The sequence below is a fragment of the Rhinolophus hipposideros genome (assembly GCF_964194185.1).
Source record: "Rhinolophus hipposideros genome assembly, chromosome: 12".
NCBI lineage: Eukaryota > Metazoa > Chordata > Mammalia > Chiroptera > Rhinolophidae > Rhinolophus > Rhinolophus hipposideros.
Window position 1 is genome coordinate 59547433 of NC_138058.1, and position 24244 is coordinate 59571676.

At 44.3% G+C, this 24244-nt stretch overlaps 2 protein-coding genes across 6 annotated transcripts in view; both read left to right on the forward strand.

Moving 5' to 3' along the window:
- Nucleotides 1-147: 147 nt before the first annotated feature.
- On the forward strand, nt 148-22627 carry GTF3C2 (general transcription factor IIIC subunit 2). Its single transcript, XM_081067910.1, has 19 exons — nt 148-591; nt 9348-9618; nt 9780-10104; nt 10696-10981; nt 12771-12865; nt 13238-13315; nt 13464-13562; nt 13741-13968; nt 14144-14255; nt 14468-14576; nt 15628-15653; nt 15815-15944; nt 17498-17642; nt 17745-17906; nt 18099-18186; nt 18444-18572; nt 18887-19039; nt 19189-19296; nt 19603-22627. Exons 2-19 carry the CDS (start codon nt 9372-9374, stop codon nt 19819-19821), a joined length of 2739 nt encoding a protein of 912 aa, XP_080924036.1. The 5' UTR covers nt 148-591; nt 9348-9371; the 3' UTR covers nt 19822-22627.
- Nucleotides 22628-23691: 1064 nt separating this feature from the next.
- The window catches only part of MPV17 (mitochondrial inner membrane protein MPV17), a 9850-nt gene continuing 9297 nt past the window's right edge, over nt 23692-24244 (forward strand). For 3 of the 5 annotated variants that reach the window (XR_013994577.1, XM_081067916.1, XM_081067919.1), the window contains exon 1: nt 23703-23739. Coding sequence is in view for 3 of the 5 variants with exons in the window: in XM_081067916.1 (XP_080924042.1) it covers nt 23739 (1 nt within the window). In the remaining 2 variants the exon portion in view is untranslated. Of the gene's footprint in view, nt 24009-24244 lie in introns of all 5 variants that reach the window. The other 2 variants (XM_081067918.1, XM_081067917.1) reach the window with 2 other exon arrangements.

Consider the following 24244-nt stretch of genomic DNA (forward strand, 5'->3'; position numbering starts at 1 on the left):
GGGGGAGGGGGCGCCTGCCGCGCGACAGAGGCCGGACTCATCCTCTAGCGGCCCGTGGCAAGGATTCCTTTGTCTCCCAGTCTCTGTCTTCGGCTGGAACGGCGCCGGGCTTCCAGGTAAAGACTCACGTCCGGACCGGCCCCATCCGCCACAGGACCGGTCGTCTGAAAGGAAAGCCAGGATTCGGCGCTCGAGAGAAAGAGCACACTCGAGGATCGCTGAGGCCGCGTGGGAATCCACGGGGGCGCGACGACCGTCACTGCGCAGGCGTCAATCTTCCCTTCTAGACACTGCAATTCCCATAAGGCCATGCAGTGTCTCCTGCGTCGATAAAGCTCCGGAGCTTCGCCCGCTCCGAAAGCGCTCAGGAACTCTCGCCGCACTGCATTATGGAATAGATAGTCTAATAGAAAACGTCTTCGTGCACAAATCCCGACCAAGCTCACGTGTTTACCTTGTGCACTGGCGGCGGCGGCGGTTGGGGACGGGGGAAGCATCAATGAAGAGTGGCTACCACGTTTCGTCATAAAACCGCGACCAGACGGGCGGCGCCATCTTCGAACTTGGACTTCCGGAAGGACTTTGGTGAGGGTGAGTGTACCGCAGCGGGGTGTGCGGGGGGCCACACAATTACTCCTCCTCCTCCTGTTTCGGTGATACTAAGATATTGGGAACCAACTCCCGGCTCCGCTAGTCCGGCTCTGCACAACAGCGCGACCTCCAGCCGCTGCGCTGCTACAGAAACTACCGTGCTCTCCACTTCCTTCTCCATAGTGGCAAGCGTGCATCTCTGTCTCAGCTAACGACGGGTCTTCTTTCCCCACGCGGTGTCGGTAACACGGCATCCTGTGTCCGGGCCTCGGCGCTCTTTCTCTCTCTCTGCTCCGCGAACCTACAGTAGTCGTCCTCAGCCTTAGAAACTTAGGGCTGGCCGCCCAGGCTAGTGTTGAAAGCTGCCCCCACGCCCAGGACTGAGGGAGGGCAGGTAGTCACCCCTTTTGTAGTTGCGGGGAAGTCTCCTCATTGTGTTGTGTCCCAGCCTTTCTCCCTGAGGCTCTTCTAACCCTGGGGGTTGTGCCCCGCGCGCTGCAACCCCATTGGCGCAACCAGGGGCCAGTTATGTTTCCCTTTTATCCCGTGGCAAGTGGCTGTCTGCTGGGAAAGGCAGAGGTGACGACTTCAACCCCATCCTTGATAATTCACTTTATTAGGGTCGTGTAGGGGGATGGCCCAGCGTCTTCGCCCCAGCAGCATATTTTTACACAAACTTAAGTCATTCCTGTGCCATCGTCACTTTTTGCCATCCATTTTTATCAACGATACAAATATTTTCTTCAAATTGATTTTTAAAAAAAGTTTAAGTGCTTTAGTTTCTATCTAAGCAATATTGATGAAACCATGGGTTTCATGGGCTTGTTATAGTGTTTTATACAAGTCAAAATAAAAACGCAATTAGTCAAAATTGTACATTTTTGTACCACTAGAATCATCTTGCACACCACAAGTTGTATCATAGGAACTTACTATTAGAAACAGGATGTGTATCAGTCATCCTACGTATATTCTAATCCTGTATATTAGAAACAGGATGTTTAAAGAAATTCCATATTTGAGGAATAGTGTTATCTAATTATTTTCCTTGACTGAGAAGGTCGTGCTGGCAGCCCGGGAGCAGCATGGGAACCAGACAAGTAGGGGTGCAAAGTGTAAAATTTTACAAACTCGAGTACAAATTTACCGAACATCCTTCCTTTACTTGTGCCCAACGTTTGTATTATGAAATCACAAATGGAAAATAACCACCATATCATGCTGCTGCCTTTTGTAAGAAGAGAATCCTTAAAGGAATTTTTGTACCCTTTTGAAGTTAGTCATTCAATCAACAAAGGTTAATTATTACACTTAACATGTAGCAGATTCTGTATACAATAGTGAATCAGACAGGCAAGACACCTATGTTATGAAACTTTCAGGGATGATAGAATGAAATCAGTAAATACCCGTATCTCTTATCATAAGAAAATTCCAGATAGACTATAAAGAGCTACATGCAAGATTTAAAATTAGAAAAATGTTAGAAGAAAATAAAATAGGATATGTTTATTTTAGTGGGGTAGAAAATGCATTTTTGAGACACAAGCCATAGAGGAGAAGATTGAGAAATTTAACTCATAAAATTTAACTTCAGTTTTGGAAGAACATTAAAAACAGGGTTAAAAGAGAAGTAGATACAAAGAGAAAATATTTGCAACATAAGCAACTTCACAGATCAATAAGGAAAAGATCAATTTGCCCTATAGAAATACAGGCAAATTATATGTACAGGTAGTTCATAAAAATATCCAACATATAAAAAGAAATTAACCTCCGTTATTATCAGGTCAATGAAAATAAATACAATAAGGAAGAATTCTTTCATCTGTCAGATTGGCAGAAATTGAAGATTGGCAAGAGTGTGGTAAAATGGCTACTGCTGTACAGTTTGTGGGAATATAAATTAGTTTAGTTTTGGTGAACTATTTGGCAATATCTATTAAATTTTGAAATGCGCAAACTTTTCAACCCAGTACAGTAATTTCACTTTAGATGCTCTTTCTAGAAAAATAATTTCTCATTAATGAAGAGATCTGTAGTAGAATATGCATTGCTGTATTGTTTGTATTGATATTATAACAATTATCCTTAAATGGGAAATATCTAAATAAGCTATAATTCTATGAAACAGCAAATATTATAGTAACTACGAATGAGATAGATGCATGCATACTGATACGCAAAATCTTTAAGACATATATAGAAGTTCTCTTAGCTTATCCATTTAACTTCCCTTTGTTAACTGAGAGTCCCATTTCCTTTGTAAAGCATGCAGCCTGATGCCCGTGGCACACTGAAGGCTTAAAGCCCCCAATAGGCTTCACTCTGCTCCCACTAGTTGAGTTGAATGCTTGCCAAGACTAGTTGTATTGGTTCCTGAATTTATTTCAGTTGATTTGTCATTATATTTATATAATTGTGTCATATATTTAAATTTTAAAGAAATCTAAGTATGAAAGAGTTATTATCTCTATTGAAACAAAGTTAAAACATGACAAATACACAAGTGTTTTATTGTGATTTATATTCTACACATTTATAAGTATTTTGTGTCAACTAAAAGTTTTATAAAAAAATTTGAAAAAAAAAAGAAAGCAAACTAACTTGAATGCTTTGGAAACAAAAAGAGGTGAGTTTGCAAACAACCAAAAAGCTGCCAAATAGGTGTCAGTGAGACAACTGTAAAAGATTGTGGAACATTTGTAAAAATCTGGAAGGTTGCTGCACTTGAATTGCTTCTCAAGAAAAGAATGTTTCAAGAAAGGGAGTAAGCCTTGGTGCTGCTGAGAGGTCAAGTTAAACAAGTCTGAGAAGTTAATTGGATTCATTGACAGCAGTTATCGATGGCTTTCGGTTCAGAGATGAGTTGGGTGCAATAGTCTAGTTAGGATGAAGCAGGGTAGTTAAAATAAGGGCAGACAACTCGTTCAAAAGTTTAACTGTGAGGGGGAGGAAGAGATTAGTTGGAGGAGGAATATGGGTTGAAGGATAATTGTATGTGTGTTAAGATGAGAATTGATAAACATTTCAGTGCTGTTTGGAAGGAACCAACGGAAAGGAAAAGGATAAACAACTACAGTTTCCTCAGGGGTAAGGGCAGTGGGTCTAGAACCCAAGTGAGAGGTTTGGCTTTAGAAAGTGGATGAGGGAGGGGTTCAGATGCAGAGTGTTAGGCTACTTGACAAGAAATTAAAATAATTAAAATTTTTCCCATGTAATGGCTTCGGGTTTTCTTTCAGAAATCGGGCAAAGTCATCTGCTGAGAACCAGGGGATGAGACATTGGAGGAGAGAGGGTGTGGGAGCAACTAGAGAGAAAGTGTGATTGCCATCACTCGGCAGCTTAGATGCACACATGGAGAAGACAGATGATTGGTTCATCCAGGGCTTAAATTTTGCCAGGTCTATGAAACAAAAAGACATGAAAGGAAGTTCATAATATCAACAAGTATCTGATTAAAATAAAAGAATCTGAACTAGACTGGATGTGGCTGCCTTAGGGAGAAATTGGAGAGATCAATGGATAGTGGCTTCATATAGATACAGTGATAGTAGTTGAGCAATCTAGGTTTAATGGTGGGAGGTTGTGATCAGATGGATGTCTCAATGATTTTGGAAGTTAAAAGGTTTTGTGAGATGAAAAGGTCCAGGGTGTGACAGCAGAGTGACGATCAGTGCTTTCGCTGAATATTAGGAGCTTCAAAGGAAGAAGGTGTTTTACAAGAGGAGGACTGTTGATCAAGAAGGGGCATTGGAGAGGGGTTGAGAAAACACTGATCACACTTTATACTCTGGGGTAAGTGGGATGTGAGAAAACGAGTGGCTCTGAGAGCCTGGAAAGCTAGAAATTTCATTTCCTGGAAATTTGCCATCTAAGATTCCGAATGTGGTTTAGGTCTTGCCGATCAAATGTGCTCTTGTAGAATTCACATTCGGACCTGAGTTTAGAGAGGAGAGAGGCAGGCCGGAAAGTGTGCATTTTGCTGGTGCAGATTGTGGCAGTGGTACAATTCTGGATCTGGGAGCCAGAGAAGGGTCTTCCCCATTTACTCAGGTTACTTTCTGATTATTGCACAGTCAGCTTGTTTATGAAACCATCAGCTGTGGCAGGGGCTTCTTAATTCAGCAGGTGGCTCCCCATTTTGGTATTGCAGAGGCTGTGTGCTTCTTGAATCATCAGCTGTAAAACAACTTCACAATTTGACGAGCTCTTGTGCCCAAACTGTCGTGGACGCCCCCACCCCCACCCCACCCCCGCCGCCTTCTCCCAATGATCTTCTATGCAGGTGATTCTCAAACTTGAGGGTACATCAGAATCCCCTGAAGGGCTTGTTATAACAAGTGCTTGCCCCATCCCAGAGTTTCTCATTCAGTAGGTCTGGGGTAGGACTGGAAATTTGCATTTTAACAAATTTCCAAGTGACACTGAGGCTGCCAGTTCTGGGACTACACTTGAGACTTACTGATGTGAACCATTTAATACCTTTTAATAAGTCCCTTTTAGCTTGAACTGACTAGAGAGGATACTGTTCTATGCAACTGACCTTTGACCAATATAGAGGCAATAGTTATTTTATTCACATCTTCTCTGTCCTTACCTACTTGATGTAGGTAATGATTAAAGGAAGCAGTTCTTGTATATCCTGAAGACTTTGCTTTATGTATTTTGATGTCTAAAGGTTCATGACATTGAAATTATGTAATTTCATTAACAATTGTCACCCCAATAAATTAAAAAAAATAAAGGTTCACGACATTTATATCTATTTTATGATTTGAAGTTTTATTCATTATAAAGATCTTCCTTTTTTGTCCCATTTAGTACTTTCCCCACTGAATTCAAGTTCACTATTACCATCAAAACTCCTTTTTTCTTTTGCTTACATTTGCCCTGTATATTTTATTTCATCTTTTTACTTTCAGCTTTTTGAGTTCCTTTGTTTTAGACATCTCTTAAAAAGCATATGTGTGTTGGCTTTTTAAATCAGTCTGAATCTTTATTCTTTTGATGGATGAATTTATTTGATATGTTTATTGTTATAATGTTTTATCTTCTGTCATCTGGGGGGGGTATATGTTTGTGTCCCATATTTTTAATCTTTTATTATGTGGTATTTTTAAAAATCCCTTCTGGTTCTTAGACTCTGCTGGGTATTTTGGAAGCAATACCATATAGTATACTGTTTGTAGTTCTAGTAAACATCTAAATGGTATTAATAAACCTATTTTACCAGCCTTAGAAACAAAATTAAGATACTTCTTTTTTTGTCTTAGTTCTCAACAACCAGAATGCTGTTATTTTTACATTGTAAGACCTTTAAAATTTTAAGTTAGAGTCTGTTTTATAGCTGTAGTTACCATGGTTGTTTAACCTCAATTGACGTATCATAGGGTTAAATGCTTACGGCCAGTCTTCATACCACAACTTCTCCAATAAAAAATTCTTTATATTGATTTATCTTTCACTGGCTAAAGTAGGTCTTCAAGTGTGGTTTTTTTTTTTTTTAAGTAAGCGTGCTTAAGTTTTATAATTCCTAGAAACTTGCATATTGATATTGTCTTACTGTTGCTTTTACGTGAATGACATCCTAGTTAAGTAAAGAATTCTCTTGATCCTTTTCATGTGTCTTTATCTTTGGAATCAATTGTTTTGAGAGCTCTGAGGCTCTCAAGAAATATATGACTTGATATTTTTTCCTCCTTTATAGGAGAAATTTAGTGTGTTCATTAAGATATTTCTTGATCTTGATGATTCTTTATTGATTTTTGTTTCCCTTTTACACTCTAAGCCCTTTGTATCTATTTACTGAAGTCTCCCTTGATTTCAGGAAAATACTCTATTTTTTATTTCAGGAAATTTTCTTTTGTTAAATTTTTGTATTTTCCCGTTCCCATTTTTTTCTCTCTTCTTTAGGAACATCAATTATTCATATGTTGGCTTCCCATTTTCTCTTTTTCATCTGTATCATCTTCTCTGTAATCACTTTTATCTCTTTGCAACCTATGTGGTTTTTCTTAGACCTATCCTTCGAATCAGTCATTTTTTTTTTTTTCCAAGTTTCAACGTTTTGCTTCTCTGGTTTTCATATCTCTGATTTTATTCTTTTTTTTTCTTTAATTTTTATTGGGGAATATTGGAGAACAGTGTGTTTCTCCAGGGCACAGCTCAGCTCCAAGTCCAGTTGCCGTTTTCAATCTTTACTTGCAGGGGGCACAGCCCACCATCCTATGTGGCAGTTGAACCAGCAACCTTGTTGAGAGCTCGCGCTCTAACGAACTGAAGCCATCTGGCCGCCCCTAATTTTATTCTTTTTTTTTTTTTTAATTTTATTGGGGAACAGTGTGTTTCTCCATGGCCCATCAGCTCCAAGTCGTTGTCCTTCAATCTAGTGGTGGAGGGCACAGCTCAGCTCTAAATCCAGTCGCCGTTTTCAATCTTTAGTTGCAGGAGGCACAGCCCGCCATTCCATATGGCAATTGAACCAGCAGCCTTGTTGTTTGAGAGCTCACGCTCTAACCAACTGAGCCATCTGGCTGCCCCTCCCAGCAGCTCAGCGGCAGCTCGTTGTCTTCAGTCTAGTTGTGGAGGGCGCAGCTCACTGGCCCATGTTGGAATCGAACTGGCAACCCTGTTGTTCAGAGCTTGCGCTCTAACGAACTGAGCTATCCGACTGCCCTGATTTTATTCTTTTACTCAGTTTCGTTCTTTATGAGTGCCAACTCACTTTTTAACCTTGTCATTGTTTTATCTTCTTTGATCTTTTGTTTCTTGAATTCCACAGTCTCTGTTTTTTGTTTTTTTGTTTTTTTGTTTTTTTTTAAGAATTTTTATTGGGGAAGGGGAACAGGACTTTATTGGGAACAGTGTGTACTTCCAGGACTTTTTTCCAAGTCAGTTGTGGAGGGCGCAGCTCAGCTCCAGGTCCAGTTGCCGTTGTTAGTTGCAGGGGGCGCTGCCCGCCGTCCCTTGCGGGACTCGAGGAGTTGAACTGGCAACCTTGTGGTTGAGAGCCCACTGGCCCATGTGGGAATCGAACTGGCAGCCTTCGGAGTTAGGAGCACGGAGCTCTAACCGCCTGAGCCACCAGACCGCCCCTGGTTTTTTTAAGAATACAAAAGCTTTTGTTGGAAATTTTCTTCTGTTTTCTGGAGCCTTTCTTTGAAAGGGTGCTTTTCATTTCTTTCATTTGTTTGAGTCTTTTGTATTCTTTCTGTAGTGTCTATCCATAGGTCCCATTTGGATCCTTTTTATTACTAATTTTGAATGGAGTAGTTCTGTCATGGGTTGCTACTTACCAAAGAACAGTGGAGATAGATTCTCATTGACTTCTATTTACTTTGACATTATTATATTCTGTCTAGTAGATGATGTTATATTGTATCCTTAGCACCTGAGTTAGAGGGTTGGCTGTTGTTACAGTTTATAATCTGCTTAGATTTCTGGCTTCTTTAAGAGAGACAGTTGGGGACTTTAATGGGTATATTTCTTAAGGTGTTTGTATTAGCACACTTTGCCACTGAGGCTGATGATTTCTTTAGCCTTAAGACATGTACAGATGTGTGAGGTACCCTCCTGGAATTTGAGCTATTTCTCTTCCTTTGTCACAGACAAGCAGGTTATTACGACCAAAAACTATACCCTTGCAGAGTTCTCTGTTGCTCAGGTTTTTGGTTGGGCAGTCAATATTTTGTTTCTCTCTGTCAGTTTACTTTGGTCCATGGTTGCACAGTTGATTTGCTGGGTTTGAGGAAAATGAAGATTCATGACCATTGTCTTAGTCCATTCTTCAATGTGGAAAGGGTCTCTTAATATAGTAAGATGTTCCTTAATTGTCTCAAAGCCCACCCCTGCCATCGGGGTGAAAGATTGGGGGAGGGGCACTAGAGAACTGTTCCTTGATTAATATTCACAAAGATAAGCCTTAGCTCCAGACATTCACTGCAATATCCTTACAAGAAAACTTAAGAGCTTTAACTTAAATAATGTAAATAAAGCACTTAGTACAGTGCTTGGCACATAGTAAGCATGTAATAAATGGTAGCTTTATTATTATTTGTTTATTGTCAGCTCCACTGGCATGTAAGTTCATGAGGACGGGGACCTTGTCTGTCTTGTTATGTAATTGTTATATTACTAGTTCCTGGAGCAGTGCCTGACATACAGGAGATGTTTAGTAATTATTTGTTTTTGTTCCCCCACCCCCAAACTCCGATTCAAGCCGCCGAACTCCAAATCAAGCCGTTGTTTCTCAGTCTAATTGTGTAGGACACAGCTCCCTGGCCCATGTTGGTATTATGAGCCTTGCGCTCTCCACAGCTCAGGCAGTCGAGAGCGGCCAACTGATAGCTAGCGACCAGCCCCTGACTCGCCGCCAGCCACTGATGCTGGCCACCGGCCACCCACAACAGGCAGCCCACAACAGGCAGCCCACAGCAGCCCACAGCAGTCCAGCTCCAGGGAGAGCTGTTGTTCACAATCTTAGCTGTAGAGGGCGCAGCTCACTGGCCCATGTGGGAATCAAACCGGGGACCTTGGTGTTAGGAGCACAGCGTTCCAACCTCTTGAGCCACTGGGCTGCCCCCTTTAGTAATTATTGGTAATTATTGTTGAATGAATGTGTGATCAGGGAGCTTACTTAGGTTTCTGGTTGGGAGGGCTGGAAGGGTGAGGGGAGAAGAGACAGGAAAGTAGAAAAATCTGAGCTAGTGCAGATAGCTTTTGCCTTCTACTAATTTATATGTCTCTGTATGCAGGGGCTGCCATTTTAGGGGGAGCTGATGGATACCTGCGGGGTCGGCTCTGTTGCCCTGGGGGAGGCCGGCCCCGTGGGGAACATGACTGTAGTAGATTCTCCTGGACAAGAGGTGCTAAACCAGCTTGATGTCAAGACCTCTTCAGAAACAACTAGTACGGAGACTTCCATAGAGATGTCTTTACCTACCCCTTTGTCTGGCTTTGAGGATCCTCTTGATGAGAGGAAGCTCCCTTCAGAACAGGAAAGCCTCTCCAGGCTGGAACAGCAAGGTATGTACCTTATCCTGTCATCTTTTTCTCTCCTCATGCTTATCTTAAGATGAAAAAGCAGGGTGAGCTCACAGGATCTTACAAACCTGGGTATGGTGTTGTTTGTTTCAAAGAGGTCTGAGCTCTGGTCCCATCTCACAGACTCATATTCTTCTCTACAGATCTTTCTTCAGAGATGTCAAAGGTCTCACAGCCTAGGGCCTCAAAGCCCGGCCGGAAGAGAGGTGGTAGGACACGGAAAACCTCAAAAAGGCCCCGACAACAACCTAATTCTCCGTCAGCCCCTCTGGTTCCTGGTCTCTTAGATCAGTCCAACTCTCTCTCTGCCCCCATGCCTAAGAAAAGAGGGCAGAAGTCCAAGGCAGAGTTGCTCCTCCTGAAGTTGTCAAAAGGCATCGATCAGTCAGAGTCTCCACCTCCAAAGAGGCCCCCTGAGGACTTTGAGACGCCGCCTGGGGAACGACCCCGCCGAAGGGCTGCCCAAGTGTAAGGACTGTGGCGCACAGCTTGGTGGAGGGGTTTGGGGTCAGGGGGTCTGGGCGGGGCAGATGCTGGAGAGATGAGACTGAAGAGGCATCAGGTACGTAGGGACGTGCCTCCGTTCTGGGGACTTGAGCGTTCTTCTAGCTCTTACCACAACGGCTTCCATCTGTTGCTAACTTTGTCTAGGAGATTTCTGTCTGTACCTTGTGTCCGATCACATTTTTCACAATTTCCTCCAGATCTTCATTGCAGTTTTACCACCGTGTGTGTGTGTGTGTGTGTGTGTGTGTGTGTGTGTTTTCCATTCTTTTCTTTGCCCTCCTTGATGTTTGACTATGGTAGAGTGAAAAATACTTTGGACTTGGAGTCAGAAGACCTGGGTTTAGATCCCACATATGTTATCTAAATCATCTTGGCCAAGTCACCAGCTTTCCTGCATTTCTGTTTCTTTATCCACCAAAAGGGAAGGGGAAATTAATAGCTGCTTCACAGGGTCACTGGAGGATCCAGTGAGATCAGAATCAGCCAAGTGTCTGGGCAAGTGGGCTCTTAGGTAAGTGTTTGAGTATGGCTCTGACTCGCCCTATCCCACAGGGCACTTCTGTACCTTCAGGAACTGGCTGAGGAGCTCTCCACAGCCCTGCCTGCTCCAGTGTCCTGTCCTGAGAGCCCCAAGGTGAGCAGCCCCACCAAACCAAAAAGAACCCGGCAACAGGCAGCCTGTCAAGGTGGAGAAGAAAAGGATGACGCTGCACAGGATGAAGACTTTGTTCTCCAGGTTGAGGCTGAAGATGCAGAGGAAAGTGAGGCCCCAAGTGAGAGCTCGTCTGACCCCGAGCCTGCCATGCCCCGAAGCACCCCACGAGGATCCACTTCAGTGGTAACCTGGATGGACAAGAAAATGGATGGGGAAATAGGATGATTAGGGGGTCAGCAGGGTGCTCAGAAGGAAAGCCTTGGCCTAGTAACTGATGGCCAAAAGAGGTGAAGGAGAAAAGGACAACTTCAAATACAGTTGAGATCGCAGGGGCTGAGGGTGTAAGTAAACAGGATTGTTCATTCATATATTGAGCATCTATCTGTGCTGGAAAACACAAATGTGGATGAGACAGTCCTGCTTCAAAAAGTTCAGTGTGATACGTGCTAGTCCAGGAGGAAACAAGGTGCTTTAGGCATGTGGAGGAGGGGTAATTAACTGCTTAGGCTTCACAGAGCAATGGTAGTTGAACTGGTCTTGAAAGGTGAATGGAAGGTTGCCAGACAGATGGTTTTCCCCAGAAATTGATTATGGCTGCAGCATAGGGCTGCGGTAAAGTGGTGGGGAGATTAAACTAGAGAAGATGAAGGACTAAGATTGGTAGGAGCCAACAAAGGTATCTGTTTGCTTAATTGTGGTAAAATATATATAACTGAAAACTTACCATTTAAAATGTACAGTTCAACCATCATCACTGTCCATTTCCAAGACTTTTTCATCATCCCAAATAGAAACTGTACAACAAAGGTTTTTAAGTAGAAAAATAACATGGTCAGTTAGGAAAATAGGTCACTTTGCTGTTGACAATTAAAAGACAACTTCCGTGATCCAAGGGAGAGATAGTGAGGGCCTGAATCAAGCAGTGACGGAAGAGAGGTCGGGGGCAGATTCAATTAACAGCACTTGGGAATTGAAGGACAGGAGGGCATAGGAGTTTCCAGCTTAGATGGTGCTCTCGTGCACTGATCTTGGGACCACAGGATGAGTGGGGGACGCAGGAGAGGTAAGGTAGGCAGGGCAGGTGATCAGCCCACTTTCTGCTATGTTGAGTTGCAGGTGCCTGTGGGCCATCGGCCATCCTGGGGACATCTGGTCGCCAGGCATATGTATATACGTGGCATCAGTGCCTTACTTGTCTCAAGCACAACATTTAGGAGAGCACCAAGTCTCCCTCAGAAATCAAGATAAAAGATTTTGATGCAGCATTTTAAAAAATCAAAATTGAACATAGCTACAATGAACAAACTCAAAATTTTAAACAAAGACAGAAACTGTATGACTGATTTTTCCTTTTGTCTCAGGCTGCAGTAGGGCTCGGCCCCAACATGTGGGTCTCCGGTTTGTAGAAGAGTTGAAGCTGAGTAAAGTTTGAGTTTACTAAGCTGTAAACTTGATAATCGGCTGTAATGACAGTAGCCAAAGCCGTGGGGCACGGGACGAGATTACCAGCAGTACATACAGAGGGTGGAGAAGAAGTCAGATCAAACCTGTCAGGAAGGAGAGCCTGCGAAGGGGTAGTGGAGACGTGGGAGGGACAGGTTGAAGAGACATCTTTGAAGCCTAGGAGGGGGCGACCCACTGGAGATGGAAGGGTGACAGAGGACTCTAGAAACTCCATAGGGCAGGAGTTTCAAGAAATAAACGGGAGTCCTCTGAATCAAGTGCATAGAGATGTCCAGGAAGATGTCAGAAAATAGATAATAGGCTTGGCAGTTTTAATGGAGGAGTAGGAGCAGAAGGTGGAGAAGTCAGTTGTAATGGTTGAAACATAAACCCTTTAAGATTCTGACAGGGTAGAAGATAGAGAAGAAGTAGTGCCAAGAAAAGTAAAAGCTGGGAGAGCTGTCTCCTGGGGACTTTTCTCTAGCCCATAAAATTCTCCCCCTTATACTTTCTTCAACTTGATCCTCAGAAGCAGAAGCCACACTGCCGGGGAGTGGCTCCCAATGGTTTACCAAATCACATCATGGCTCCCGTTTGGAAGTGCCTCCATCTCACCAAGGACCTGTGAGACTTGGGGAAGGGGGGCCAGGGACGAAAGGGGGGTGGTGGAGTGCGAAGGATGTCTTAGAAGTGGGGCTGTGGGCAAGAGGGAAGGCACTCTGGGCAGAATTCCTAAATAAACGGCACTGCTCTAGGCAGGAGCCCTAGAGCCATCTGTCCAGTGTGGTAGCCACTAGCTGTGTGTAGCCATTTAATTTTAAATCAGTTAAAATTAAACCGAGAAGTTCAGTTTCTCATTTGCACTAGCCACATTTCAGGTGTCCAGCTAGCAGCTAGTGTATTGGACAATAGATCACTCCATCATCAGAGAAAGTTTTCTTGGACAGTACTTCTCTAAAATTTCTTCCTTCATTAATGGATTTTCTGTTCTTCCAGCCGAGAACAGAAGCATTCATACTGGGAGTTTGAAGAATGGATTCCTTTAGCCTGGAAGTGGCACTTGTTATCTGAATTGTAAGTTGAAGAGACAGCTTTGAAGCCTAGGAGGGGGCGACCCACTGGAGATGGAAGGGTGACAGAGGACTCTAGATTGATGATGGGAATCCTGGAATGGGTGAAACTTTTCCAAAGTCAGGCTGTTGTTCCCTTTGCCTTCCTCTAGTGAGGCAGCTCCCTACCTGCCCCAGGAGGAGAAGTCGCCACTGTTTTCTGTACAACGTGAAGGACTTCCTGAAGACGGCACACTGTACCGAATAAACAGGTGAAGACTGCATCAAAAGAGATTACATCTCTTTTTCTGATTCTAGGAGACAGACAAAATTTTCTGATTTTAGTGCCAAATAATACTTTATCTGGATGTGTCACAGTTTATTCGCCTATGATGTCCTTATTACCTCTTATTAACTCCTTTCTTTATCCCATCTTTGACTTTTCTCTAGATTCAGCTCAATCACAGCTCACCCCGAGCGCTGGGATGTGTCCTTTTTCACAGGAGGACCTCTCTGGGCTCTGGACTGGTGCCCAGTGCCAGAAGGGGCAGCAGCCTCACAGTATGTGGCCCTTTTCTCCAGCCCTGACATGAATGAGACACACCCACTGAGCCAACTCCATTCGGGTCCGGGGCTGCTCCAGCTCTGGGGCCTTGGGACCTTGCAGCAAGAAAGCTGGTGAGGTGGGGCCGAGACACTGCCGTGGGAGGGCGGCAAGGAAGAGGGAAGGGTGGGCTGGGCAGAGCTGGAGGCAGGTGGGAGGGCTTGCCTTGGGTTAAGATGAGGGGAGCACAGGCTCTGGCAGCCCTAGGCCCCTCCCCTACCCATCCTCCCACATGCTTTTTCTCCTCAGTCCTGGCAATAGGGCCCACTTTGTCTATGGCATTGCTTGTGACCACGGCTGCATCTGGGACCTCAAGTTCTGCCCCAGTGGAGCATGGGAACTTCCAGGCACCCCTCGGAAGGTACCTCCCTGCTGATTGTGGGATGGCACTAGGACTCAGAGCCAGGATAGAGAGGCCCTGGGAGTTCCCAGAGTTGGAGGAAGTGAGGTTGGAGAGTGGTAGATGGAGTGTTTTCCAGCAACTGCACACTTTCAGAGACCAGAACCTTCAAAGTGTTCTGAGCGGTGCCTAAAGGCAGCAAGCCTCAGCACAGATTGGGTCTCATCCTCTAGGCTCCTCTGCTGCCCCGGTTGGGTATCTTGGCTCTTGCCTGCTCAGACGGGAAGGTGCTGCTGTTCAGTCTGCCCCATCCTGAGGCCCTGCTGGCTCAGCAGCCCCCAGGTGAGTAGCACTGCCGTAGCTGTGGTCAGAGCTTAGTAGGGCCTGTCCATCTCCCCTCAAATGCCTCTGACCCAGTCTCTAATACAAAGCCTTACTCAGACACACCTCCTATTTGGACTTGACATGTTTTGTTCTTTACCTCTCTCTTTAGCAGCCTGTAAATGCTGCTCTCTTTTGCACACTTATAACTGTAGTCTTTCAGCACATTACCTTATCTCCCCCTCTTCCTCGTTCTCCTGTGCTCTCAGGCCTCCCTCCTCTTGCTGCCACAGTTCATTGGCTGTCTAAAGAGCTGCTAAAGACTGAGGGTGATGGGTGGGGCTTGTCTTCCCTGGTACACTCCTTGTGCCCCCAATCCTGTCCTCGGCCCTTTTGACCTTGTCACCACACATACACAGAAACACTCTCCTTGTAAAGAGAGAGAATATAGAGCTGAAGATGAGCAAGAAGAGGAAGGGGTCCGGGACAGGCTGCTCCTATTTGTTGAATTTATTTGTTCTTTAGCTGTACTGTTCCCAGGTTGGAACTCTGAGAAGTCCCACATTTGGTGGTCTGGTGGAAGTGTTGGTTGAGGAGGGGATGGGAGGTGAGGAAGTGAAGACCAAACAGAGCATATTTTCAGGAAGTTTGTCTGTGAGCGGGAACACATAACTGAGGGTGGTGGCTAGAGGTAAAGGAAGGGTTTTGTTTGTTTGTCTGTTTGGTTTAGATAGGAGACAAGAGTGCATGTTTACCTGTGAATATAAGAATGACCCAGTAGGGAGAGCAGAAGTGAATAGTGCAGGAGAAAGGAAGGGTAACCAAAGAGGAAAGTTCTGGAAAAGGTGGGAGATGATGAGAAGAGAACAGAGTGGAGGGATTGGCCATTCTGACAGGAAGGATACTATCAAGTATAACAGAAAATAGAAGAAGAGGGCAGAGAGAGGTAGGTTTCTGTTTTTGATGGCAGGTCGTCATTGAAAGGGGGGAGGGTTCTGATCTAAGCAAAGCTGATCAGGATCTCAGCCCTCTGGATCCAGAGTATCAGTTACCACTCTTTTTTCCCTCACAGATGCAATGAAGCCTGCCATCTATAAGGTGAGTGAGCCTCCGTCTTCTAGAACCTCCTTTACTGATTCTACAGTGTCTCCTTCTAACTGAAAAAACCTCCCCATTCTGCTGGATTAAACACTGACTTGAATCTTCGTCCCAGGCAATAGGTATCCCTAACTCTAGTCCCGTATCTTCTGTCCTGGCAGGTACAATGTATGGCAACCCTTCAAGTGGGCTCTATGCAAGCTTCAGACCCCTCTGAGTGTGGTCAGTGCCTTAGCCTGGCCTGGATGCCCACCCGGCCCCACCACCACCTGGCTGCTGGATACTACAATGGTAAAAAGCAAAATGAAACACAAGGAGCTAGTGCCCTTTAAGCTTTCCTGTATTCTTGTTTTGGAGTGGTGTTCCCTTTTGGGTTCGGTGTTGGGCATTACATAATTATAAATATTCAAGCAATGTAAAAAATACGAAGGAAGAAGAGTCAATAGGATTTTTCTATTCAGAGAAAAATAATTGAGTAGATGAATATTTCATGCAGTTCTCTATGCATATATAAGGGTAAGAAGATTAGATGAAGAGAGAAAGAATTCTATAAAAATGGGATCATACTTACAAGCTATTTTAAATGAAAAAATATTAAGTTCATAATTTAATTTTATAGAAGAAAAAGACAAGTGAAACTAAATGATTACGGTCTCAATAAATGTTCCTTAGACAATAAATGTTCATTGGTCCCTTAAAGATACTTTTAAGATTAAAAGGAAAAATAAAAGATAAATAACATTAAATAGTTGGAGTTACCAGGTTGTTGTTTTTAAATGACAATTTCATTTTTAGACATCAGTAGACTTTTTGCTTGGGAGATAAGGAAATTAGCACTCTTATATTTCTTCTTATTCCTCTCACCATCTTCTAATTGTGTTTTCTTTTGGTGACATTATTCTTACATTGTCAAGGTACATGATACTTGATGCTGTTTTTCTATCTTAATTCCCAAAGTTATTTAATCTTCATTTTATATTGAAATGATTATAAGTCTCTACCAGTACTTTTATCTGCTTCCCCCTCCATTGCCAGATTATTTATATCGATTATATCAATACATTTTTTTCAAGAAAGGTTCATAGGTGCTATATTTCCTGAGTTTACGTATAAAAGAGGTTTTAGTTGTACATATTTTCCCCAAACTTTATTCTTTATCTTTTATTTTTATCAAAGTTATATTTTTGATTACCCCTTCCTCTGCCAAGTGTTTCAGAGGTCGACTGTTTTGGGTCAGCCCGTTAGTTTGTTTGTCCGTTTCATTTCTGTTCCTCTGCATTTTGTTGCTTTTGGCTTCTTGCCTATTTGTCTTAGAGCAGAGTTGGTGGACATTTCTGTAAAGGTCCAGATAGTGAATATTTTATGCTGTGTGGGCTGTTTGGTCATTGTTGGAGCTATTCAACTCCACCATTGTAAAGTAAAAGCAGCCAGAGACATTAGGTAAACACATGAGTATGGCTGGGTTCCAATCAAACTGTATTTACCAAAGCAGGCAGCAGGCTGTATTTGGCCCGTGGGCTGTAGTTTGCTAAACCTGTCTTCGAGGGTTTATGTTTTTTAAAAATCCCTTTACTTTTAATTTAGTAGGTGGTAGAGGCTACTGGGTGCATTCAACCTATTTTCAACTGCAGGTCCCAGACTAAGCTGTTAACCTTTTTGTTGCTGAGAATTAGAACTAAAAAAATATCAGATTGAGTCTTTAAACTGTAAAGGGGAATGTTGGCTAGATAATCATGAACCCTATATCCTTTCAGAATACATCAGATCTGAGGGTAGAGACAAAGAAATTAGAGCAAGGAAAAGAGAATCTGCTTTAATACCTACATATTCTGTTCCTACCTTAGGCATGGTGGTTTTCTGGAACCTTCCCACTAACTCTCCCCTACAGCGGATACGGCTCTCTGATGGCTCTTTGAAGCTCTACCCCTTCCAGTGTTTCCTAGCCCATGACCAGGCTGTGCGTACCCTTCAATGGTGCAAAGCTAACAGGTCGGAATAGGAGAATTGTGGAGATGGGAGGTGAAGCTGGGGCAGGCTGACTTTTCTAGACTTGTTCAGATTTGATCTTCTCCTTCTTCCATTTTTCCACAGTCATTTCATAGTCTCTGCAGGGAGTGACCGGAAAATCAAATTCTGGGACCTTCGACGACCTTATGAGCCAATAAACTCTATCAAGCGCTTCTTGAGTACAGAACTGGCCTGGCTGCTCCCCTACAATGGTGTCACTGTGGCTCAGGATAACTGCTATGCCTCGTACGGCAAGATAGACATAGGAAGAGACCTGGGGAGATGCCCTAAGGATCGGGGTGCAAAGTGTGCCAGATTGTTGTGGGGACAGGAGGGTTGCAGGTTGTTTCACTGAGGTAGCTTGAATTCTGGAAGGAAATGGGGAGAAGAACTTCATCCAATCTTAGAAAAAGGAAGGTTTTATTTTCTCTTTTACAGTTATGGACTCTGTGGGATTCATTATATTGACGCAGGTTACCTTGGTTTCAAGGCCTACTTCACTGCTCCTCGAAAAGGCACTGTCTGGGTAAGCCCCTGTCTTTGAAATCTTCTTACACAGGAAAAAATTCCTTTACTCACCTAGTGGTGGTCAGGAAGAAGCAGTAGGTTTGGATAGAAGAAGATAGGTGTCTGGTAACTTATCAGGGATATGAGTTGTTATAAACTCATTTTTGTTTGTGTGTGTGTGTCTTGACCCCCACCCCCCCAGACTGCATTTGTCACCAGTTCACAGAACTAAATGAATATGAGTGAATGAATAAGAAATCTGTCTCTTCCTAATAGAGCCTTTCAGGATCCGACTGGCTTGGGACAATAGCCGCAGGAGATATATCCGGGGAGCTCATTGCAGTTATATTACCTGATATGGCACTGAACCCGATAAATGTCAAGCGACCTGTAGAGCGAAGATTTGTACGTATATGAATATTTAATGGCAGCACCATCTGTTGGGTCCTAATCCACATGACCTCCCAAATTAGTACTACAAATAAGTAGGAGAGTACAAATTAGTAGTGCAGTACTAGGTCTTCTAGCCCTGACATTATCCCTGGAAGTCTTAGCACAGAGTTGCACATAATCATATCTACCCTAGTGCATGGGAACGTGTTTAAACAGACTACTTTCTTCCATCTTAAAGATTACCCTGTCCCAAACTAATTTTATGTCTCTTGCTTTTATTCTATCGTCAGGATTATAGAACCTAATTCTCATGGTCTCCTTTCTAGCCTATATATAAAGCAGATCTGATGCCATATCAGGACAGTCCTGAAGGTCAAGACCGCTCTTCTGCTTCATCTGGGGCTCCCAACCCTCCCAAGGCTCGAACTTACGCTGAAACCGTCAACCATCACTACTTGCTCTTTCAAGACACAGATTTGGTAAATTGAGGCCAGGGGCATGGGTGTGGTACTAGAAAAAGTAGAAAACTTTAGTCCTTTATAGTAGGGAATCCTAAGGAGTTCCAGCACGAAGACGCAAAACTAAGAAGCTGCTCACTTTCTCTCTCCTGTTACATTCCCCTCCCCAGGGTTCGTTCCACGATCTGCTCCATAGAGAACCAATGCTACGCATGCAGGAGGGAGAGGGGCAGTCGCAGCTTTGCCTGGACAGGCTGCAGCTGGAAGCTATTCATAAGGTCAGAATCTTGGCTCTCATTTTCTCCACCCTTCACTCTCATTTTCTCCCAACTCTGGGTCTGTGGTCAGTGAAGAGGGAGATGAAAGACAGCAGACAGCTAAGGAGGGAAAATAGCTCTGTCAAGGCTTGTCTTCAAAAGCATGATACACATACCTCATTCATTGTCTTCTCGTTCCTACCTCTCTCACCCCATCATGGTGCCATCCTTTCAGACTGTGGCCCATGTTTTTTGCTCTTACAGCTAGGATTCACCCAACGCACCAACAATGAGCACCTCTCTTTTTATTTTCTGTTCTCGTCACAGGTACGTTTCAGCCCAAACCTGGACTCCTATGGATGGCTGGTATCTGGGGGGCAGTCAGGGCTGGTTCGGATCCATTTTGTCCGTGGACTCACCTCCCCACTGGGCCACCGTATGCAGCTTGAAAGCCGAGCCCACTTCAGTGCTATGTTCCAACCACCCTGCCCTACTACAGGGTCTGGCTTCTCTCCAACCAGCCATTGCCTTCTGCCCAGTCCCTAGTTCTGGTCCACACAGGACCCTTGGAATGAAGTCTGCCAAGAACAAATGGCCCCCATGCACAGGCCATAGGAACTGGGGCCTTCCTGGACAGTGATGCTGCCAGGCCTGGACCTTTAGACCTGTCTCCCCAGGACTCCTTAGATACCTCTCCTTCCACAGACTTCTCCTGTTATCACAGCCCTCTGTGGGCAAGGGGGCTCGTCCTCCACAAACTCTTAAGGCTCCTCAGCCTAAAACTATGGCTCACGAGAAACACTCAGGCCTGACCTAGGCTTGGGAGTCAAATTGCTCATATTGAGCATATTGTGAAGTGGGTAAACCTAAGTAAAGGTACTGGGTGTTTTGGAGACCACGTGAGTGGATGTTTGGAGAACTGGAAAGGGTATCTGCATGAAGGCTCCTGTCTGTATTCCAGGATCCAGTATTACTGCCTTCCCAGCTTCCTCTTTAGAGTAACCAACACACAGGCCCATGAAGGGGTGATAGTAATTTATTGGACTGAAGTTGCTTATACTAGTTCTTTAAGGAACACCACAAACTCCCTACCAGTAGAACAGTGGCTCAGATCTTACTTGCTCCTGCTTATGAAATATTCCTGATCACTGGTCATCTGACCCTACTTGAACACTCCTAGACATTCATGTTTTAAAACATCTTCCTTTATATCAAGTCAGAGAGTATACTTCTATAGATTTTACCATGGATATTAGGAAATCTAGTCATTCTTCCCTGTGATTGCCCTTTTAAGTAGTTAAAAATAGCTTATCATGTGTTTCCCAAATCTTCTCTAGATTAAATATCGTCAGTTACCTTAACCATTCTTTACACGTCATGATTTTTGATCCTTCATGATACTGTCACATTGTTGACTTATTAAACATGTTTAGCTACTTTATTTCAACTCTGTATAGGAGGTGTTTAGAACCCAAGTACAGTAATGTACAGTAAGTACTCACTTAACATCATCGATAGGCTCTGTGACTTTAAGTGAAGTGATGTGTAACGAAACCAATTTTACCATAAGCTAATTGATAGAAACGAGTTAAGTTCCTGTGGCATCTCGTCAACGTTATAATGAAGCAATGTTGAATGAAATGACGTTATTCAAGGCCTGCTGTAGTAGAGCTCATCTTGTTAGAGTCCTCTTGTGGGATGCTGCAAACTCATCATGACTTCGGTACTGCCTCCTAAGCAAGGACGTGCCCCCGCAATGAGAAATAGGAAAACCATAGTCTTGGAATGTATAGGAGTACAATCTGAGGTTTGGGTAAGTAGTCAGATGACCTCAGGAACTATTATAGAGAAAAATGTGCAGCCAGCTGCTATTGAATGGAATGGAGATTTATTTAGTGCCTATCTGGAACAAAGCCCTCTGGCACTCTAGACTGATGTGGGGACAGCTTTCTGCCTCTTAAGTGTAGGGAATTTATCATATGTCAGAAAATCTTTAAGAAAGGAATCAAGTACTTCTTCCGTTCCTGTACAGAAGAGGAAACAGACCTGGAGGCGACCCAGACCATTAGTAGCGGAGGAACCACAATCCACGTCAGTGCAAAGGAGCCAAGTATTGCACCATCCTGTTGTGATCCAGCTCAGGTTATGCCAGTTCTGTTTTGAGCTGACTGGTAGGGAAGTGCCTTCCATTGCAGAGGTTTTGCTCATTCTCCACAGCAGTCTCTTGACACTGCATTGTGAAATTCCACTTTCAGTGGTTAAAAAAAACAAAGTAGGACCTGGGGACCCCTGCTATTGAAGCTGTAGGTTGTTGCTGGTAGCCCTGTTCCTGTTGAGTCTTGGCCCTAGTCTTAACCTCCAAAAGAAAACCAGGAAAATGCTTTCAGCCCTTGCTCTCTACCATAAACCCTTTTCTCCCCAGGCCATCCCCTTTCTGACATTCCTTCTCATTACATCCATTTTATACAATCCATCAGTTCCTGCACTTTGTGCCTTTTCTCACACCATTCCGTCCTCCAGGATCTCCACCTGAGTCCTATTTATCCTTCAAGGTCCCAGCTCAAATTACACCTTCACCAAGGAGCTTCCCAGATGACTCCAGTAAAAATTATTCTCCCTCCTATGTGTTCCCAAGAGGGAAGGAAGAAAAGGATAAACAAGTGTTTATTAAGCAGTTGATCTATTTCAGGTACTTTGCATATGTTACTTAAGCATATGAGGTAGGTATTGCTCGATTTTACTTGAAGATAAGATTCTGAGGTTAAACAGTCTGAATGAGGTCACATAACTACTAATGGTTGCTGGGATTCGAACCTAGACAGTGACTTCGGAATAAACTTTCCGACCTACATTTGGTCTGTTATATTTACTAGTGTAAATTCACTGCTCTAGTACGGTGTTCTGCCTTTAGCTAAATGTAACATCAAATTCTCTTGCTTGCTTATTGTGTTTCTCCAGTATCTGACAGGATTCTCCCTGCTTTAATCATGTAGGAATTGAGTCATTTGGGGTTGGAGCTAACCAGGTACAGAAACCTGAAAGAGTCAGATATAGCTGCTTCCTGAAGTGTGGGCCCCTTTGATATAGTTAAATGTCGGAGCCTGCCGACAAGACGAACGGTCCCTGAGTAGAGAGTGAGGATTAGAAAAAAGACGAGACAAAGATGGGATCGGGAGGGCAAGCAGTTCTCCTTAGACTGCTGCACCTACTTTATTTTACAGCTCTCTTTTATGTGCACAAAGACAGGAAGATTACATCAGAAGGCTGAGACAGCAAATATAAAGTAACCCTGTTGTATTTAGATGTTTGGTCCTGACTGTTCTCTAGCCTGTAGATAAATCCTTGTTCCCAGAACAGATGGTTTCTACTTGTTTCTTTTGTTTAGATAAGTTCCCCTTGGGAGTTTTCTATTTGTACCTCTTGATTAGCCAAGTTCTCCTTTGGCTTTTTTTCTGTCAAGTTGTCCTTGACTCATTTAGTTTAACTCTTTATGCATCAGCTCCCCACAGTTAAACAAAGGGTGCCAGGCTGACATGCACTGCCAGGGATTTTGTAGGGTTTTCCACTTCCTTAAAAAGGATGTTGCACTATATTCACAAAACTTCAGAGCTGGAGAGGGTAATGAAGAAATCCCTAACCTATTGGTTTACAAACACGTTTAGTTGTGGCCCCCTTTGTTTAAAAGTGGCTCTTTCTAGAAATAAATAAATATAAATAAATATATATATATATAAAGTTGAGGTAAAGAATCTAGTGATACCCACCCTCACAAACAAATCCCTGTAACTGGGGCCCAGTTTGGGGAACACAAAGTCCAGCCCCCTCATTTCACAGATGAAACAAGTTTAAATCTAGTGATGACCAAGGCTTCACAGCCCTCTAGTTAGGGAACCAGTACCTAAACCTGAGGTTCAGTAATCCCAATGCTTTCCTTGGAGGAGATATGTTTACACAGCATTTCTAAACATTGTAGACAAAACACTAAACTAGTTGCTGCGAGGACAACAGATATGGACAAAGCCCAATTCCGCCCATTCAGGAGCTCACAATTGAGGCTAGTGAGACAACACGGAAGCACACAACTATGGCTGAGTTTCCAAACATTGCTGAGACCGAGAAGGAAGTCAGGACCCTGGCCAGTTCCAGGGCGCGGGAACTGAAATTCCACCCCGGAGGAGAAGCCCGGGCATCAGGGAGATAGACCAGGAGGCAGAGGTCAGACCCAGGTGGCAAGTATGACAGACGGGTCCCACACCAAGACCTGGCTCAATCCACTAGGCAAAAGGGTTGCTCACAGACTGAGCTGAGCCGTTTTCCGTGGGTATTAGTGTTCAGTCCATTCCCATTCCTGCCCTGGCTGCGCGGGAAATCCTCCGGGCCAGCCAGGCGGAAGGGGCGGGGCTCACGGCGGAAGTCCCCGCCCACTCGGGTCACGCGGGAGGGCCTGAGCGCGCACCTAGGTGAGTAGTCTCCGGTCCTCCGTCACGGGTTCACAGCTCCGCGCGCCCCGAGTGCCCACTGCTCATGTGACAGTTCCAGTCCCAGGGAGAAATCCCAGGCCCTATTTCTATGGAATTGGACTCAGGAGGGATGCGGGCTGGTTCCAACTAACAGCGAGTCTGGGGATCGACAGGGCTCTGGGTGAAAGCCAGAGCACACCTATTCTCCTGACTGCCTTGGTCGGGGGGAGGGCCCCCAGGTGGTCCTGCGTCACGGCTGGCGGTGGGATGCGGGTGGTTGCCACCGGGATTCCATAGTTGCCCACAGCCTTCCTTTCTTCCCTGATTGTCGCATGCGACTCCGATGACAGGAAGCCGTGCAGTAATCTTCCCTCCTGAGGCCTCTGCCCGGTTAGGAGGAGGGGAGTGGGCACCAGGGAAGTCAAGCGTCTCTTTAATTGAGGGGGAGTGGCTGTGGGGATGACCCGGTCTCTTGGCTTGACAGGAAGCATGGCACTCTGGCGGGCATA

Excerpts from the sequence above, each read along its gene's own strand:
- GTF3C2 (XM_081067910.1), top strand. The coding sequence starts at position 9,372 with ATGGATACCTGCGGGGTCGGCTCTGTTGCCCTGGGGGAGGCCGGCCCC. Across the intron at positions 17,643-17,744 it reads CAATGGTGCAAAGCTAACAG|TCATTTCATAGTCTCTGCAG; the intron begins GTCGGAATAGGA and ends ATTTTTCCACAG. Across the intron at positions 19,297-19,602 it reads AGCTGGAAGCTATTCATAAG|GTACGTTTCAGCCCAAACCT; the intron begins GTCAGAATCTTG and ends TTCTCGTCACAG.